The sequence below is a fragment of the Heptranchias perlo genome, chromosome 3 (assembly GCF_035084215.1).
Source record: "Heptranchias perlo isolate sHepPer1 chromosome 3, sHepPer1.hap1, whole genome shotgun sequence".
In the NCBI taxonomy this organism is placed as follows: domain Eukaryota; kingdom Metazoa; phylum Chordata; class Chondrichthyes; order Hexanchiformes; family Hexanchidae; genus Heptranchias; species Heptranchias perlo.
Window position 1 is genome coordinate 24,559,884 of NC_090327.1, and position 20,751 is coordinate 24,580,634.

Here is a 20,751-nt window from a genome sequence, read left to right on the forward strand (position 1 = left end):
ATCTCAACCAGGAGATGTATGCCCAGATCACAGCCTCAACTTGCCTTGTGGAGTGTGCGTGACATTATTAACCTGCTTGTGTAGGAGAGGTGTGAAACTCAATTGTGGGCAGCAATCCCTTTCTGAAGCACACAGACGTGTGGTGGGTTGATCAAGCATTAGCATTAAAAACATCTGTGGACATGCCTTTGAGGAGCTGGATTATTCTAGCCTCGCAGTTTTCCTTTAATTTTAAAACATCATTTCTGCTACCCTCCGGGGCCTCTATTTTCAATGGGGACATGCTGAGCAGGCCTTTGGTGTGGGTGTCCATCCAACAGGAGCTTGTAGGCAGGTTTTTAAACATTGATTGGTTTCTTGTCTTGCCTGTCACTCTAGCTCATCTAATTTGAGGTGTGAGCAGCTGGCTGAACATTTGTGAGTGAAAAGTAAATTACCCTCTGGAGGGATGAGTGTCCAACGTACCCTTCACTGGGGAGGTGAGAAGGCAGGAGAAACACCCCCGTTGCCACAAATCAAAACATAGTAGTCTATGAGTTTTAAATATATCTCTGGCACAGCAAATGCATATTTTGATAGATTGACATCTTGTTGGTCTCGACAAGTCAGGGATCATTCAACAGGTGACATAGTGGTTAATCAGTGAGGTTGGGGTTGGGAGGCTCTAACACAGATTGGTATTGATTTTAATGCTCGCACAAAGGTCACTGTTACATTGATTTAGGCAGGAGACATAGGAGTGAGATTATGAGTATCAAGGATTAGACCAGAAAGGCAGAAAATTGATTTGGAAATAGGAAATAAATGTGGCTGCAGAAATATTGAAAGTCTGCTAAACCAATATATGTCCTTGAGCTCCTAAATTGGAATGATGGTTTCAGTTAGGTATTTTGGGGAAAAGTAGCTATAACGGAGACAGTGTATTGATATAATCATATTGTTGGAAGTGGTAAGAGCTACAAAACAGCCCTGGCTATGAGGTACCTATAATTCAATGTCATAAGCAACCTGCAGTACAACAAATCCTATTGCAATGTTAAATAGCTGTATCTATGTTGCAGATGAACTTGTTCAAGAATGCATTTTTATATGGATGTTATATGAAACTCATGACTATTATTAAATTATCCCCATTTGTGATTATCAGAATAAATAAAAATATAAAGTATAGTAAGATCACACCGCATCAGGTGCTTCTTAACACTGTGCCTATTGATTATGATATAACTTGTTTTTTAAATAATTGTTACCAGGTACCATTTAAAATCACAGTGGATTACCATTACCCTTACTTCAAAGAAATGAGGCACTATTTGATCTGTAAATATTTAAATTGTGGCTTAAATAACTAAGTATTACAATTGATATATTCAGGGAAAAATTAATTGGTAAAGGTCACCTTTCTATTTCATTACTCAGTCTTCAATCTATTAAAAGTGAATTGCTATTAGTTCTTATTGCTACATTCAGGGCACTTCATGCTTATTTATTTGGACACTTGGTTTGTCATTACATCTGATGTTCTGCTCGCCAAGTGACCATATTTATGTGTGAGCCTAGACAATGAGTGTTGGCAGGCTGATCAGTCAGGGGTGGGGTGAGGGAGGGGCATCACAGCCGTACTTTTATCTTGCCTTCACTCCTCACCTAACACATGCACTGCCCCCTTCCTTCAGGGGTCATTAAATAGCAATCAGTAGTGGAAACCCTGATTTCCTTTCCCTAGCCTGAGCTAGTGCCCCCACTTCTGCCTCGGTTAAGATCTCGTAACTCAGCACAGATGAGAGATTGCACCTTGAGCTCCCTCGTTTTTATGGCTTTGAACCATATCGTGAACTAATGCATTTCACTGCTAATTTATAGCTTATTTCTCCTTTAACAAAATACCCAGAATATATTCTAAAGAAATATTTTTAATGAAAGGTAAGATTTTCTAATCTGTAAAAGTTCAGAGTACAAAAACTAATATCTTAAATACCGAGGCATTCTTGAGTGTTTCTACTTCAGCGAATAGTACACTGCTCATTGATTGAAAACCTAATCCATGTTTATGAAAGCTGAGGGTCAATCATCCACTCCTGGATTAAAGTCCTTGACTCTTGAGTGTTTTACTTTCAAGATCAGTTGTAGTAGACATTTATTCTGTACAATCAGCAAATCAATCATTTATTTGGAAGTCAAATCCATCATGATTGAAATCAATTTAGAGTTGGAGTTTAGAGTGACTAGTTTATTTATTTTTAACTGAAGTTGAATTAAAGTGAAAAGGTCATTTGTAGTACATTTTAGATTTTAGTATTTCCATCGGCAGCTGCAGATTTTGGAATTATCCATAACCAGCCGTGTTTGTGATGTTCATGGTCGCATAGTTTTCATTGGAGACTATGTTTATGGGCCTCAGAGAGTGAGAGAGAGAGAAAATTACACTCTCAGAAACCTCTGTGGTCCAAGTGAATTGTTGAAACATCATGTTGACTATTGGCCATCTGGCCAATGATCCTTCATAAGTAATGTCTTAAATTGTAACTTTTGTTTCTAATGTACATTGCAGGTACATTCGGTCAGAACGGTCGGTAATTTTAATAAACTTCTGCCTGTCAATCATTTCATCAAATGCTCTCATCCTGATAGGACAAACTCAGACAAGAAATAAGGTAAGTGATTTATTTTGAACTGAAAATTACATGTGCATGTTATTAACTGGAGATGCATCTGGATGTTTTAACCTTAACACTTTTACTGTGTTTAATTTTAAAGAGATTCCAGATAAAATGAAGACAATTAGGAAACAGAAATCTGGGCAAATAATTGTGGTTTATTAATAATTGCAGGCAAAGGTTGTGGTTTCAAGTCCCATTCCAGACTCTTGAGCATATAATCTAGGTTGGCACTTCAGTGCATTACTCAGGGAGCGCTGCACTGTCAGACGTACTGTCTTTCCAATGAGACGTTAAACTGAGGCCCTGTCTTCCCTCTCAGGAGGATGTAAAAAATCCCATGGCACTATTTGAAGAAGAACAGGTGAGTTCTCCTGGTGTTCCCCAACATTTATCTCTCACTCAACATCTAAAACAGATAATCCAGTCATTTATTTCATTGTTATTGTGCAAATGTGTTGCTGCATTTCCCTACTTTACAACAGTGACTGCAATTCAAAAAGTACTTCACTGGCTGTGAAGCACTTTGGGATGTCCTGCGGTCATGAAAGGCGTTATACAAATGCAATTTCTTTCTCTAGTTCCCTTTTAAAAGAAAAGCTTGCATTTGCAAAGTGCTTTATCACGTCTCAGAAACACCTCAAAGCACTTCTCAAAGCACTTCACATACACTGAATTACTTTGAAGTAGTGCAATGACTGTTCTTATGTTGGCATTATGGAACACATTTGCACGCAACAAGATTTCAAAACAGCAGTCAGACAAATCATCATAAATCATTTTTTATTAATGTTGCTTGTGGGAAAAATGCTCCTCTTCAAATAGTGGTATGGGGCCTTTAACTTTTACCTGAACAACCAGAACATGGCTTTAGTTTAATATCTCTTTTGAAGGACAGTGCATTTGACAATATGGAAGGCCCTCATTGTTGCACTGGAGTGTCATCTTAGCTTATGCGCTCAAGTTGTGGATTATATCTTTCTTGCTCAGAGGCAACTGAGCCAAACTGACACTTTTAATGCCATTAGCTTCTTTTGTTATTAATTCAAACTTGGTGGTTTAAAAATACATCTACATATACTGTAAATATTCAACATTGGTCAAATTCTGAAAAGATAGGTAGAGATTCTATTACAATTGGAAATGAAAGGTATGTAAGTCCCTTTATAGGACTGACCAAAACAAAGTAGGGGAGAGCAACAAGTAACAGTCAGCAATCAAAAATGCTGAATATGAGAACAAAGAGAATTTTCTGTTTTTATTTCAGATTTTCAGTAATTGCAGAATTTTTCTTACCTACTCATTAAATATTTTTGAATATGTGTAAAGAGCTAACCACTTTTAAAAGTTTTCAGTTTGCATGTTATAATCCTGAAACAAGTCCAAGTATTACAGTAATTCTGGGCATGCTATCCTAAGTACATAACATAATATAACGTAACATAATATGAAGCTACTCCAATGTTGAAGACTTTTTTTTAACTTCAATATTAAGCATATGATCAATTAAAAAAACACTAAAAATAATTCTGAATAAAAGTACTAAGTTTTTAACTTTTGAACCTAGAAATTGGATTGCTCAATGCCCATTTTCCAGGCAAAAAAAGGAGACCGATGGGTCCAATATCGTATGCTGGGATCTTGCGCCCGATATTAGGCAGCGACATACCTGCCAATATATTGGACTGCATCATACATCTCTGCGGCTGCTTGGAAGCAGCGCTGGCCCAATGTAATTATGCAATGAAGGGTCCTGCATCTGTTGCTGGAGCCTTCTGCTACGCTGGACAAAAACTCGTTAGAGCTTGCATTGCGGAAGCTCTGACAGTTTTTTTTCATTTCCACAGTGACCTCACCAGCGATCCTTAAAGCGATCGCTGGAAGCTGCGGAAGGTACTCAAGGGTAAGTACTCCTGTCGCCATTGGACAACACAAGAGAACTCATAATCGTGTGGTCTCCTCACCCATCAATTTAGGTACCACAGTTGTTGCCATTGCTCGGTTTTCACCCAACAACATGCGCAAGTGAATTTCCAGGCCTTGATTTCTGCTTATCCTTCCTTCCCCATTCCTCCATTCTCTCATCTGTTTTTATTATTTGAACTACTTATTTTTAACTAATGTTTACTCTATATACATCATTTATTCTATATTTTAAAAAAAGTTATAAATACTTTCGCATCTTACCTGCCTTCTTTGGCATCTCTGATCTCACTGTCTTTCTGGGAGGTGGAATATGGATTGAAAAAAATTAGGCTTTGATTGCTTGAAAACCTTCTCTGGAGGGCATTTTTTAAACTCATTGAGTGTTTGAATCCTACAAGCTTTTATGAGCCAAATTTAAATTGCTACCATTGAACAAGTTGTCTCATCTGCAATACCAGTAGCCCAGTCATGCTTGGACGAACTAACTTACACGCAGCACAGTAAGGGTTAATATATATATGACTTGTTTGTCAAACATATCCAAGTTACGTACAAGGGGTGATTCCGCACTCCCAGTAGCAGAGCTATGCAACAGGGAGCGTAGGTTTGTAATCTTATCTCCCTTTGCTCTCTTGAATGAAGGATTACAGCCTCAAAAAGTCTAAAACCTTTCTTCTCCCTTTGCAAATATTAACTGACCTGCTGTGCATTTCCAGCATTTGCTATTTCTATTTTACACAAAGAAAATGCCTTCAAGTCTGTTTATGCATTTCCTTGCTACTTAGGCAGCTGCTTAGGCCCTAGGCTCTGGGATTCCCTCCCTAAACCTCTTTGCCTCTACCTCTCTCTTCTCCTTTAAGACGGTCCTTAAAACTTACCTCTTTGCCTGTCCTAATATCTCCTTATGTGGCTCGGTGTCAAATTTTGTTTGATAACACTCCTGTAAAGTGCCTTGGGACGTTTTACTACGTTAAAGGCACTATATAAATGCAAGTTGTTGTTGTGGAGTAGATTTCACTCTTGCAGATTGCAATCTCACATTCTGTCTTTCAAATTTCTGCCCTTTTTCCTCTCTCAAAGGATCCAAGGGTACTGGCAGTCCTCTGGTACCCTGACCAAATGGTCATCCTTTATGTGTGAGCAGAGATGGTGAATGTCAGCAGATTATTTGGCTGTGGGATGCATTGGCCAACATTAATGCCGTTCTCACCCAATATCTGCGCACGCGTGCTTTCCAGCAGAGGCCCTGTGAATGAAAGAAAGAGAGAATTAAAAAACTTGCACTTATAAAGCATCTTTCATGATCTCAGGACATCCTAAAATGCCTTACAGCCAATGAAGTACTTATGAAGTATAGTCACTGTTGTAATGTAAGGAAGCACAGTAACCAATTTGTGCACAACAAGGTCCCACAAAAAACTGAGATAAATGAGCACTTCAACTAATGCCCAGAACACCAGGAGAACGTCCCTGCTCCTCTTTGAATAGTACATTGGAATTTTTCACATCCACCTGAATGGGTAGACAGTGCCTCGGTTTAATGTCTCATTGGAGACAGCACCTCCAACAGTGCAGCGCTCCCTCAGTGCTGCACTGAAGTGACAGCTTTGATTATGTGCTCAAGTCTCTGCAATGGGGCTTGAACTCATGACCATCTGACTTAGAGGCGAGAGTGCTACTGAGCCATGGCTGACACCTGTGGCCAGTTGTAGCACCCAAGGTGAGATCAACTAACTTAACACAAAATGCAAATTGTACCCGGCCCTCCTGATCTAAATGACTGAGTATTGCGTGAGGCAGTGCACTTTTCTGCTGAGCTGTTGGGGAGAATTTTTTAAACTTGAAATTTCAAAACAACAAAGCATTTAAAAATGTCATACTTGTTCTTAAAATATCAGGCAGTGTCTATGAAGGGTAGAGTAATAGTGTAACTGCAAGGATTGAGTTTGTAAGATTGTTGTTGGTGATATTAAAATATGGCCACCATATTGAAAGTCTTACTGGATAAAACTGATTGTAACCATATCCTGATAATCCTGAATCATGATAATTGAGATAACAGATGGGTTAAGAGGATAAGAGGATTTTACTTGGACAAAAAAGCTTTTATTTCCCCAAAGAGATTACATGAGCAATGGATCAGTGCTTCATATCTTTGAAATTTTTCATAAAATTTTAAATCTGGAAACGTCATACAGGAAAATTCAGAATATAGTCAGCAAGCCATGTCCCTTTTGCTCCCATTTATAGACTCCCTAGTCCATTTCATGCCACATAATTGTAAAACCCTGATCCAAGTGCTCACTGTTGCCCAAATAATCCAGTTTCCAATGCCTAATGTACTGAATGGAGCTAATCGGCTGCCAATTTTACCTTGAGACAGCTGTTTTTTTGTGAATAGTTTTCTGTTTTAGTTCAGATTGAATGGCTGAATGAGTGATTTAAATCGGCTATGGTACAAAGCCAACTGGCCAATTTTGTCTACAATTCAGAGTCCCTCATCCAAGCGTAATATTTCTTGGCGAATTGATGATGTGTTTGTCAGGATTCAGCTGTGTTAGCAGATCTTTACCAAGTTCTAACTTTTTTCTAATTTAGTACTGGTAAAGTTACTGCTGATGAATGAAAGTCTGATTTGAAGCACTTGGCTTAATGTGGGCATCAGGACTCTACTCTGCAACACCAGTTATTTTTGTATTTCACTCCCCTCCGTTCAACCCCTTCCCCACCCCCCCACCACCTCAGTTTTAAATCTCTATATTTCACTCCAGTATTCACCATTATTCAGAACTTTTCATCCAATTTTCCACAGAAGGATTTGGGGATAAAGTTATCTTTAAACATTGGGGGTAGAGTTTTTACTTCGGGTGCAATCGGGAAATTGCAACCAAAATGCGTTTGAAATTGCGTTGGTTAGGTTACAGTTCAAGTTTCCGATAAAATTCATTTGTATAATCACAAATGTAAAACCGTCCACGAACCAGTGTAATAGAAAGTAATCATTTTTTTCTTTCCATTAAAAAGTACTCATTGATATATTTAAGTCTGATAACCTGGTGCAGTTTTATTAATACAGCTGAAAATGGGTATATTACAAAAAACAAGCATTTTTAATAAGTGTCCAGTCCTCTACCTGTGAGTAACCTGATTTTAAAATCACTGAAAATGACTTAAAAAAACTATACTGAACCATTTACTAGTTTCTTTGGTGTACATTAGTCAGTTTCTTAGTAAATTAAATATTTTTTGATATGAAAAAACTTCTGAAACGTGCCTACTAGTGCCTATGCGCACAATTTGAAGAGCCTTCCCGAACCAGCACAATCGGTGGAAACTCGCAATTTCGTTCTGGGGGCATGGCCAGTATTGTGGGCGGGGCCTGATCCGGGCGAATTAAATCTTAAACCAGCGTAAAAGATCTTGGAAAACACGAACCTTAGTGGTTTTGCGCATAACTCACTTGCGTTTGAAATTCCCCGCTCTTTTGCGCTGGTTCGCCGATTTTGCTCGGATTGCGTGATATTAGTATTTGTTTTCCTCAAAGACTGTAAGCAATAAGCAATTTCTTAGTCAGTCTCAATAATCAATAAACACCTCACACCCATTGTATTAGGAGGCCCCATGTCCCGGGTGCTCACCAGGGATTGGCTGGAATAGGCACTCCCCTTCAGTTGTGAACAGAGAGAGGTAAAATCAGAGACAGAGACCTGGGCAGCCAGTCAATTCCAATAAAGACTGTGGCCAGTCAGGCTTAAAACAGAAAAATGCAAAGGGTCAGAAGCAGATTTTAGGTGGATAGTTTGTCTAATCGCTTTTTTTGTCAAACCACTGATCTTAGGAAGCATAGCGTTTTTATTATTTTGCTTTCTTAGTTCACCTTGAAAATGATTAAAGAAGCACACATGTGAAAGACACACATACCCATTTCAGATTACAACAACTTGCATTTATATAGCGCCTTTAATATATCCCACGGCGCTTCGCAGAAGCGTTATCAAACAAAATTTTGGAAAAAGGGAATATTATTGCTACACCCTAGGGTTATGCTATCGTATAGTTAGATATCGGGCAATATGAGGCACCAATCACTTATGGGAGTGACTAGCACTGCTGTACCTGAGAGAAAATCTGAGGCAACACTTTAAACTTGTAATACCATTCTCTGGCTGAAATGACAGGCAGCTAACATGCTCCCAGGACTTCTACTGTTGCTGTGCTGTATTTGAGTGGAAGGAGGTACTTGATTGCAATTCAAGTTGACTCGCATTTCAATCTGTTCGCTACCTGTGGAAAAATGTCTTTATTCTGTTCTGCTTCTTCTCACCCTGATGATCTGGTGGAAATTGGGAACTGACAATGTGGGAAATTTACAGGGACAAATCTGCCTCAGTCCTCTGCAGGAGCAATGCAGTGATACATCAATTCCTAGGGTCAACAGACTGATTGTTGTGATCATTTTTTTTAAATCACAGGTTGCCTCACTTAAGAGTAATTTCTTCTGCTGAACCAATTTAATGAATTAGCATTATTTTTAAAAAAACAGAACCTAACAGAAAAGTCAAGCCTGTCAAGAGCAATTATTTCTTGTGTTAATTCCCATTTGCAATAAAGGTTATTTTATAATCAAGAATTTTTTGAATGGCGAGACTGAAATTCCTACATTTAAATGACCCAGTAAGCTCGTCTATGTTGTAGCTTTGAAACAGTTCAAAGGAATAATTGCTCCGAATGTTTCTGTAAACTTGCATAACTGCCGCCATTTTCAGCACCCTCAGAGTCAGCACCTGCTAACCGTAGAGATTGCTGTACACAGTGCTCCATTGAAAGGAATTATCTCTTATTATCACACAGCTGCAAAATGACATTGACCCAAATGCATGTCGTCCTTGTGCAATGGCAGATTTGCCGCCAAAGACTTTGACTTTGTTTAAATGACCAATTCACTGCATTAGTTGATGTGCTGGCAAAGAATGTGACTTAAACTCTGTTGTGCCAACAAGATGGAGAAATGATGAAAGCTAATGTCGATTTATAAAAAGAAAGTGCAAATGGGGTCAGTGTGGCAAAGTATTTCTTCCTCGCATGAAGTAAGCCGTTTCAGAATACTTTTGGTTCAATTCTCAGTTTTGAAGATAATCAGCCTACAGAATATCTCTTTAGCAGAAATTAAATGCTAGTGTTTGACATATTGTCGATGTACTGTGAACACCAAAATAAAAATCACCCTTATAGTGCTTTTGGTGGGAATTGAATAACGATCAGTGCTTTCTGTGCGTGAGATGTGTTCATGGGAACTTTGCAATGACACATCCTGTACAGTGGGATTTAGTGGGAAATGAGTAGTGAACAGAATTCTGTATAAGGGCTAAGCAAAGAGCAGATCTTTCAGTTTGCGGAGCTTAAGTAGGAACAGTGCAGTGAGAGTTATTCTGTATAAGGGCTTTGGTAGGAATTGAGCAGTGAGCACATCCTTCTTCATGGAAGGCTTTAGTGGGGACTAAGCAAAGAGCAGATCCTTCTTTATGTAGGGCTTGAATAGAGGTTGTATAGTGGTATCTGTAGATGAGGCTTTAGTGGGAATTAACCAGTGATCAGATCTTGCTGCATGGAGGGCTTAGTGGGGTCTAAGCAAAGAGCAGAGCCTTCTGTATGGATTTTTAAGCAGGGACTGCACAGTGACAGGATACTCTGTATAGTGGGTTTTATTGAGGACCAAACAATGAGCAGATCCTTTTATCAGTATCGCTTTAGTGGGCGTGCACAATGAGCAGAGGCTTTAGCGGGACAGATCTTTCTGTGATTAAAAAGATAAAAACTATGAATACTAGAAATCTGAAATAATTAAAAATGCAGGAATTCCACAGCAGGTTAATTAGCATCTGAAAGACAAAGTCAGGGCTAACTTTCTAAGTGTTACCATCATTGGAATACTGAGTGATTTTATTGCTTCATTGAGGAATTTACTAGTCATTGTTTCTTTACTGTTTTCGTCACAGGTGATCTGTACCCTTGTGGCAGCGTTTCTGCATTTCTTCTTCCTGTCGTCATTCTGCTGGGTGCTGACAGAGGCCTGGCAGTCATACATGGCTGTCACAGGAAGATTGCGAAATCGAATCATTCGGAAACGTTTTCTTTGTCTTGGATGGGGTGAGTAGATGGCATTTTATATGTTCTAAAGCCATGGAAAATACTGCAAATTTTTATCATTTTTCAACTCCACTTCCATTATGCCATGGTAGCCCCACCCTTTCTATCCTGTCCTCTGTTGTTAGGGTAGGACAGTAAAGTTAATGTGGTTATTTTCTTAGGTCCTGTTCAATTCATCAGGAGTCACAGTTGATCCGTATGTAGTGGGTCATCTCACAGCCAAATTAGCAGTTGAGAGCTTGCACTGTGACATTCAAAGGAGGATATTAAAGGTGTTCGTTCATATGCCATTTCTGGAGCTTTGTGAAGAAATACTGCGCATTGATTACATGGGAATTCTACATCCAATATGTAATAATTTATGCTTAAACTTTGGCCTTCAGTTTTCATCCAGCATTTCGGTTTAACTGCAGTATTCCGAGTCGAGAGAGTATGGAGGAAGCACTATAATTGGCCTTCAGAAGGTTTGTAGAATAGGTCCTACCCCTCAATATTTCACTGTCTGGCTTTGAAAGAAGCATCTCATTTTCACTAGACTCTCTGCTAACATCCAAACTTTGACTATCCATCCGTTCGTGGATGGGCGCAGCTCCAACAACACTCAAGAAGCTCTACACTAACCAGGACAAAACAATGCGCTTGATCAGCACCCCATCGACTGTCTTAAACATTCACTCTCTCCACCATCGGCGTACCGTGGCTGTAATGTGCTTAGGTTTTGGTTAAATTGTGATAAATTATTTCACAATCATTTTGGATAACATGCAAAGCACAGTTTGACAATGAATAACAAAATCCCATAGATGCAGCTTTGTTTCATCGCTTGCAATTCAAGCAGTTTTTTTGATATTTAAAATGCATGGCTGGCAATGATATTGATTATTACACAGTGTCTGTCTACTTTTTTCCCAAATTACTGTAAAGAGTAGTTCTTACATAGAGAGCTGTAGATACAGATTTATACAGAGCTATTAATGTTGCATACAGATAAGTATATTCAAATAAAACATTTTTTGAAAATTGCTACAGTTTAAAGTACAATCTAAAAAAGGTAATGTGGATTTTGCATCCTTTTTTTTAGAAAAGCCTCAGTGTGTTTAAAGGGAGTCATATTTTTGCTATTGTGTAATCATTTTTGGTTGCTTGATTTTTTTTTTAGGTTGTGTAATTCATGCAATGTTGTCATGGGGGATCATTTAGGGAACAATGATCATAGTATCATAAGGTTTAGATTAGTTATGGAAAAGGACAAGGAACAATTTAGAGTAAAAATACTTAATTGGAGGAGGGCCAGTTTCAATCGGTTGGGAACGGATTTGGCCTGGGTAAATTGGAATCAAAGATTGGCAGGCAAAACTGTAATTAAAGAGGAGATGGTTTGGATACAGTCTAGGTACATTCCCAAGAGGAGGAAAGGTAGGGCAACCAAAGCCAGAGCTTCCTGGTTGACGAAAGAGATACAGAGTAAGATGAAGCAGAAAAAGGGGGCGTATGACAGATGTCAGGTTGATAATACAAGTGAATATAGAAAGTACAGAGGAGAAGTGAAAAAGGAAATAAGAGGGGCAAAGAGAGTATATGAGAATAGACTGGTGGCCAACATAAAAGGGAATCCAAAAGTCTTTTATAGGCAAATAAATAGTAAACTGGTAATAAGAGGAGGAGTGGGGCTGATTAGGGACCAAAAAGGAGATCTATGCATGGAGGCAGAGGGCATGACTGAGGTACTAAATGAGTACTTTGCACCTGTCTTTACCAAGGAAGAAGATGCTGCCAAAGTCACAGTAAAAGAGGAGGAGATTGAAATACTGGATGGGCTAAAAATTGAGAAAAAGGAGGTACTAGAAAGGCCAGCTGTACTTAAAGTAGATATGTCACCCGGTCTGGATGGGATGCATCCTAGGTTGCTTAGGGAAGTGAGGGTGGAAATTGCAGAGGTAATGGCCATAATCTTCCCATTCTCCTTAGATATGGGGGTGGTGCCAGAGGACTGGAGAATTGCAAATGTTACACCCTTATTCAAAAAAGGGTGTAAGGTTAAACCAGGCAACTACAGGCCAGTCAGTTTAACCTTGGTGGTGGGGAAGCTTTTAGAAACGATAATCTGGAACAAAATTAAGTCACTTGGACAAGTGTGGATTAGTAAAGGAAAGCCAGCACGGATTTGTTAAAGGCAAATGGTGTTTAACTAACTTGATGGAGTCTTTTGATAAGGTAACAGAGAGGGTTGATGAGGGCAATGTGGTTGGTGTTGTGTATATGGACTTTTTTAAAAGGCATTTGATAAAGTGCCACATAATAGGCTTGTCAGGAAAATTGAAGCCCATAGAAGAAAAGGGGCAGTGGCAGCATGGATACGAAAGTGACTAAGTGACAGGAAACAGAGAGTAGTGGTGAACGGTTGTTTTTCAGACTGGAGGAAGGTGTACAGTGGTGTTCCCTGGGGTCGGTACTAGGACCACTGCTTTTCTTGACATATCTATTAATGACTTGGATGTGGGTGTACAGGGCACAATTTCAAAATTTGCAGATGACATAAAACTTGGAAGTGTAGCAAACAGTGAGGAGAATAGTGATGGACTTTAAGAGGGCATAGACAGGCTGGTGGAATGGGTGGACATGGCAGATGAAATTTAACGCAGAGAAGTGCGAAGTAATAGATTATGGCAGGAAGAATGAGGAGAGGTAATATAAACTAAATGGTACAATTCTAAAGGGAGCACAGGAACAGAGAGACCTGGGGGTGTACGTGCACAAATCTTTAGAAGATGGCAGGACAAGTTGAAAAAGTGGTTAAAGAAGCATACAGGATCCTGGGCTTTATTAATAGAGTTGTAGAGTCAAGGAAGTTATGTTGAACCTTTATAAAACACTGGTTCGGCCACAGTTGGAGTATTGTGTCCCATTCTGGGCATCGCACTTTAGGAAGGATGTGAAGGCCTTAAAGAGGGTGCAGAAAAGATTTACTAGAATGGTTCCAGGGATGAGGGACTTCGGTTATGTGGATAGACTGGAAAAGCTGGAGTTTGTTCTCCATATAGCAGAGAAGGTTAAGAGGAGATTTGATAGAAATGTTCAAAACCATGAAGGGTTTAAATAAAGTAAAATAACTGTTCCCATTGGTGGAAGAGTTGAGAACCAGAGAACATAGATGTAAGGTGATTGGCAAAAGAACTAAAGGCGACATGAGGGAAAACTTCTTTACGCAGTGAGTAGTTATGATCTGGAATGCGCTGCCTGAAAGGGTGGTGGAAGCAGATACAATTGTGGCTTTTAATTTCGTTCACCTGAGGAAGGAGGAAGCCTCCGAAAGCTTGTGAATTTAAAATAAAATTGCTGGACTATAACTTGGTGTTGTAAAATTGTTTACAATTGTCAACCCCAGTCCATCACCGGCATCTCCACATCATGGCTTTTAAATAGGAATGGAATAAATACTTGAAGGGAAAAAATTTGCAGGGCTACGGGGAAGGAGCGGGGGAATGGGACTAACTGGATTGTTCTTACAAAGAGCGGGCATGGGCTCGATGGGCCGAATGGCCTCCTTCTGTGCTGTAACCATTCTATGTTCTGTAATTGCTTTTGTCAGTGCAGTGTCGGGCTCGTGTACTTGCGACAAGCAGAACCAAAAAAACTGATTGTTGTGATCATGAGAAAAGTAACTGATTTCATACAAGTTTTATTACCTTTCCTTTAAATGACTGACACAAATCTAAGTTTATGGCTTCAGAGCTGTTAGTCCAATAGCCCACATAAATTATGGAAGCACTTCTGCAGTATAATGTAGCTGCCTATTTTTACTTTAGAGTAGATTCAGAGCACCAACTACAAATTATCCCCTGTGTTGGCGGAAAGTCCATACATTCTAGCAATGTGAAAACTGCATTGCTGGTTTGCACAGTTGCACAGGTGCTCTGAAAGGTTAGCCTGACTACAGTCACAACAAAATGGTGGCCCTTGGCACCACCATCACCAGGGACAGCTGGTTATGTTTGTCGCCAGTAGTTTGCCTCTGGAGGCAGAGAGAAAAAAATGCATTGTTAGATCCTTTTTAGAAACTCCAGAGTAATGTAAGCCATCTCCCTAATATGGCAGGACTATCTCAGGAAGTACCACTGTAATATAACTTCTTATAATTACACATTTCTGCTGCTATTGCAACAAAACTTTAGCCTTAAGGCTGGAGATTCAGTGTTTTAGATTGGATCTAATTTTCCAGGATTTAAAAAGTACATTTTCTCCTCCTACTGTTTGCTCAGCTCACACAGCCACAGTTTTATTTGTGGCCCCAGCAAGCATTAGGGTCAAATCTGCGATATATTTGCTCTAGGTAATAGATAACTTTCCATTGCAACCAATATTCCACCTAACACAAAAAAGGATGGATGTTTGGTGTTGTGGGTGAAGTATACTGTGCTTTCACTTCCAGCATCTGGTTTCACAAAGGCAGCCTGAATCAGTGTGATTGGTCTCTTTATGATGGCTGCAGAGGTCTTCCCAAAAGAAATATATTTGGTTGGTCCCAGCCCTGATATAATGGATGCAATTCCACAAATATGGTAACCATTTTTCATAGTTAATTGGCACGAATATCATTCAAAGGTGACACAGTGTGGGGCATAGAAACATTGCACTGATGCAATAAAAGAGTACTGTTTACAGGTAGGATAGAGAGCTTTATTTTGCATCAAGGCAATTTGGGATTGCATGATGCTGCCATTGAATGTGTAAAAATGTGCCATTTCCGAACACTCATATTCTTAACTTGAATAAGCAATAATTTCACTCCATCATCTATAAAATACTAAAAACCTTACATCTGCATGTATTTCCTGCACACAAACCCTTACTTCCTGTTATCACACTTGTGTCAACTTTTTCTGATTATAAATTCATGTGTCCATATTTATGATGGAAACGACTTACGTAAACTTGTCACACTGTAATTATTGAAGGCAATTTGGGAAGCATAGGAGTTGTTTGGAGCACAGAAGTTTCTGACAGGCTAAGGAGATGGTGGAAGCAGGTAGTGTTAATTCATTCAAATGCAAATTAGATTTCTTTCAAAAAATAATATTTTGGGATACAGTTTGAGTAATTTGAGACATGATGTATGTTAAGTGCAGAATGCTTGGGAGGGACAGGTAACTTTGGATCTATGGTTTCCAATGTTTTCCACTATAGGGAATTTTCCTCTCCTCATGTCTGGGTCTGGTATAGATTAATTGATAGAGATTGATTACCATGATTAGTACAACTCCATTATTGGATGGTAGAAGGCAAACTAGATGGACCTTGGGCTTTTTTCATCTAGCAATTTCTATGTTCCTGAGAGATGCAAAACGGAGCTGCTATAGCTCCACCACTGATGAGAGAATGTAATAACAACATGCCAAGCTAAAGGCGGTTTTCATTGTACAACAACTTGCATTTATATAGTGCCTTTAACGTAGTAAAACGGCCCAAGGCACTTCACAGGAGCATTGTCAAACAAAATTTGACAGTGAGCCACATAAGGAGATATTAAGACAAGTAAAGGAGCATCCTAAAGGAGGATAGAGAGGCGGAGAGGTTAAGGGAGGGAATTCCAGAGCGTAGGGCCTTGGCAGCTGAAGGAGCGATTAAAATCAGGGATGCAGAAGAGGCCAGAATTGGAGGAGCACAGAGATCTCGGAGGGTTGTATGGCTGGGGGAGATTACAGAGATAGGGAGGGAGAAAGTTGAAAACAAGGATGAGAATTTTAAAATCGAGGCGTTGCCGGACTGGGAGCCAGTGTAGATCAGCGAGCAAGGTGGGGGATGGGTGAATGAGACTTGGTGCGAGTTAGGTTACAGGCAGCAGAGCTTTGGATGAGCTCAAATTTATGGAGGGTAGAAGATAGGAGGCTGGCCAGGAGAGCATTGGAATAGTCCAGTCTAGAGGTAACAAAGGCATGGATCAGGTTTTCAGCAGCAGATAAACTGAGGCGGGGTGGAGACTGGCGATGTTACGGAGGTGGAAGTAGGCGGCCATGGTGATGGAGCGGATATGTGGTTGAAAGTTCATCTCAAGGTCAAATCTTACGACAAGGTTGCCAATGATCCATTTCAGTCTCAGACAGTGGCCAGGGAGAGGGAACGGAGTTGGTGGCTAGGGAACGGAGTTGGTGGCTCGGGAACGGAGTTGTGATGGGGACCGAAGACAATGCCTTCGGTTTTCCCAATATTTAGTTGGAGGAAATTTCTGTTCATCCAGTACTGGATGTCGGACAAGCAGCGTGACAAATCAGAGACAGTGGAGGGGTTGAGGGAGGTGACGGTGAGGTAGAGTTGGGTGTCGTCAGCGTACATGTGGAACCTGACGTCATGTTTTCGGATGATGTTGCCAAGGGGCAGCCTGTAGATGAGAAATAGGAGGGGCCAAGGATAGATTCTTGGGGAACTCCAGAGGTGTTGGAGCAGGAAGTGAAGCCATGGCAGGTGATTCTCTGGCCACGACTGAATAGATAAGAATGGATCCAGGCGAGGGCATCCAGTGCAGCTGGACGATGGAGGAGAGACGTTGGAGGAGGATGATGTGGTCAACCGTGTGAAAGGCTGCAGACAGATCGAGAAGGATGAGGAGGGATTGTTTATCACTGTCACAGTCACATAGGTTGTCATTTGTGACTTTTATGAGGGCCGTTTCAGTGTTGTGGCAAGGGCGGAAACCTGATTGGAGGGGTTCAGACATGGAGTTGCGGGAAAGATGGGCATGGATTTTGGAGATGACAACACTTTCAAGTTCTTTGGAGAGGAAAGGGAGGTTGGAGATGGGGTGGTAGTTTGCAAGGACAATGGGGTCAAGGGTGGGTTTCTTGAGGAGGTGGGTGATGATGGCAGATTTAAAGGCGAATGGGACAGTATTGGAGGAGAGGGACTATTAACAATATCAGCTAACATGGGGTCCAGGAAGGGAAGTGCACATAAATGTGCACGTGGAATTTACAATGGGAAAAGGTAACAACCAGAAGTAAGGATTTGTAGACGAAGTACGTGCAGGTGTAATATTTTTAATATATTGTAGAAATATATGTGTACATATAATTGCTTAAAAATCTCAATAGTATATAGCAAATTATGAACTTTATGTACAATTGTACCACAATGAACAGAGATAACATTGCTATAGGACAGATTGATTCAACTATGACATGAGATAGCAATGGTAGAGGTCCTTGTGAAATTTTTGTGTTGCAGCCTCTGAACTTTTGATATAATTTCAGCTAATTGTGAATTTAATTGGGACAATGTATTAGTATCGTTTTCTGAGAATTTAAGTCAGTGGAGAAATCATTGAACAAACGTGAACAGGCAGACGATTGGTGGAGATGAGTATTGTTGAACTAAGATATGCTGAAGATATGCCAAAACATGTCCAGTCATTGGAGATCAAATACCACTCTGCAAAGATTCATATACGCACATACAACAAAACTGAATTCCATTTCATTCAAGGGTTTAGTATTGCTTGGTATTTTTCAGTGAAGCATCTTGACACTGGATGTATTGAAGGCCATTTTTCGAAATGAGCTGAAAGCACCCCCAATGACCTAGTGGATAAATGCATTTCATGGTGTGTATTAAACCATAGATACAAGGAAGCTTCATGCTTCAATCCCCAAAGTGTGCATAGGTGATGGTACAATTGGCTTCAGTGCTAGGGAAAGGATTAATGAGCAAGGGTTCTCATACCTGCTCGCTATCCAATGCCCATAGCTGGAATATGCACTTGTGTGAACTTCAGATGAGGATGGGATCAGGCTTAGCTATGAAATCCTCCATTGTCAAGTAGCCTACTAACACTGGGCCCACCTGGAAATGGTAAGTTGGGGGGCAGGTGGAAGAGGGCTGCAGGCACCTGTGAAACTGTACCTCCCGGGGATCAGGAGAGGAGGGAAAATGTGGGAAAAATAAATAAATTCACTACTATTGTCAATTTCTCTAACTCTCTTGGATTTAGTCCAAATACTGGGTCCATTCTTGGATAGCTCCTAACTCAACATGAACTTGTGCCAAAATTATAATAGAAATTAACATAATTAAGTTTCTTCAGTCAATAAACAATTACATAAGAAAATATGGAGCAATAAAGGACCATTCACCTCAGTGAGCATGTTCCATCTATACCCTGTAGATAATCTACTCTATCAGGGATTCTACCTGATAATCTCCCAATGAATGGTTTTGTGAAATTTATTTTTACCTTTCTTCCCTTCTTCTTCTCCCCCTCTTCCCCCCCCCCCCCTCCCCACCCCCCCCGCCCGGAAACCAAGCAAGATTCGAGAATACCTCGTTACAGTCAAGCTTTTCCCCAACGCCTGCTCGCATGTTCACAGCTAGAAGACAGTTTTCATAAGCATACTGAATCTAATGAACTGAAACTTGTGTCTTACTCATTGGTGTGTATGGAATAGTGAGCCCAGAATTAACCGTCCACTCCTAGTCATGGTTTGTCACTCACTGGAGATTATCTGGGATGACAAGTACTTTCTATCTCACTTGCAGAGATGGAAAATAAAAAGTCATCAGACCAATGCATACAATTAAAACTACTTGGTCAAAAAGACATGGCAAGATACTGAAGTAGCACAATAATCAAACTTATCTAATGTATTAACAATTTAAATCCCAAAGAGATAGTCCAAAATCCTTAAAATTCTTTTCAATCGTTTGAGTGACAATCGGGCGGGTAGAGGCAACAACATCGGGCTTTGAAGGTAGGTGGGGAGAATCAGAGCATTGGGAATCAGATGGGTGGAAGAGCTTTATCTATGATCAGATAAATTATTGAACACGCAGAGAGCCAATCAGAAACTCTTGTTTGCATTTGTATTCTAATAACTACAAAAGTTAGGAAGTGAGTTGACCTATCAGGCAGCTTAGCTTGTTGGTTGAACAGTTCCACTTGTAACTCATGCTCTGCTCATGGGCATTTCTTACTATCTTGTTCAAAGAAGCAGCAGATGTGCTGGGTGGCACGAAATAGTCCTCACTACCTTCAGGCACGCTGAAATGCAAAAAAACTCACTGTTAGAGAATGCTTTAACCCTGTTGAGAAGTGTTTTCGTAAAAAGGTGCTCCTAAGTATTGAAATTCTGATAATTTAAAAAGCAATTTAACAATGTACAGGGAAGTGTGGAAATATGAGAAAAAAACTGATTTTGTGCCTTGATGCCTTTTATAATACTCCATGAATATTGATTTGTAATTGATACTAAAATGCGTGTGAAACAAAACAGGCAAAATATGTCTATTCTCCATTCATTTGTAACCAGATATCATAGAACTAGAAATCTTCCCATTATGGGTTCATTGCAGAAGTGGCATTTGTGAGTAATAAGATATAGCAGTCTTACTCAGACTGAACGACAATATTTCTTTAGTATTTAGCTAAATTTTGCAGTTTCATTGTTTCCATACATTTTTCACTCTTCTGAAGTGCCATATAAACAAAGTGACACTTGTGTCTCCGGCAGCATTGAGAGGCATCTCAATTGGTGATTTCTATTAGGGCCACTGGAAGCAAAGATCCACCAATGGCAAATGTGCCTCTATTAGCACCATTTTCTCTCTTGAGCTCTCAGTCTCTGTCCCCTCATTAGCCAATGGTACAATACCGGTCCTAGCCCAAGGATTTGGTTATATGCAGTCCCGTTTACAGGTTTTGTGAACCTGTGATTTCTCAGTTAGAGAAGGGTCATCAGTGCATGTTTAAATGTGCTCAGTGTTCATCATTTGACACAGTCCCTTCTGTTTTTTATAAATAGGGGTATCTAGTTAAAGAGCAAAAAAAAAATGCTAAATTTTGTATAAATAGTTTGGCACAGATGAGAATATTGTTTGCAGTTTTGGGCATCTCATTACAGGACATCAAAACCATAGGGAATGCACAGCATAGATTCATCAGGATTATACCAGGGATGGTAAATCATATTCAAGTGGAGAGACTGGAGATACTGGGACTATTCCCACTTGAGCAGAGAAGACTAAGAGGAGAGTC

At 39.9% G+C, this 20,751-nt stretch overlaps 1 protein-coding gene across 1 annotated transcript in view; it reads left to right on the forward strand.

The window, feature by feature from the left end:
* The window catches only part of adgrb1a (adhesion G protein-coupled receptor B1a), a 516,358-nt gene that overhangs the window by 389,844 nt on the left and 105,763 nt on the right, over positions 1-20,751 (forward strand). Inside the window, exons 19-20 of the mRNA XM_067974780.1 lie at positions 2,552-2,654; positions 10,580-10,730. Of these exons, the coding sequence (XP_067830881.1) occupies positions 2,552-2,654; positions 10,580-10,730 (254 nt within the window). The remainder of the gene's footprint in view (positions 1-2,551; positions 2,655-10,579; positions 10,731-20,751) is intronic.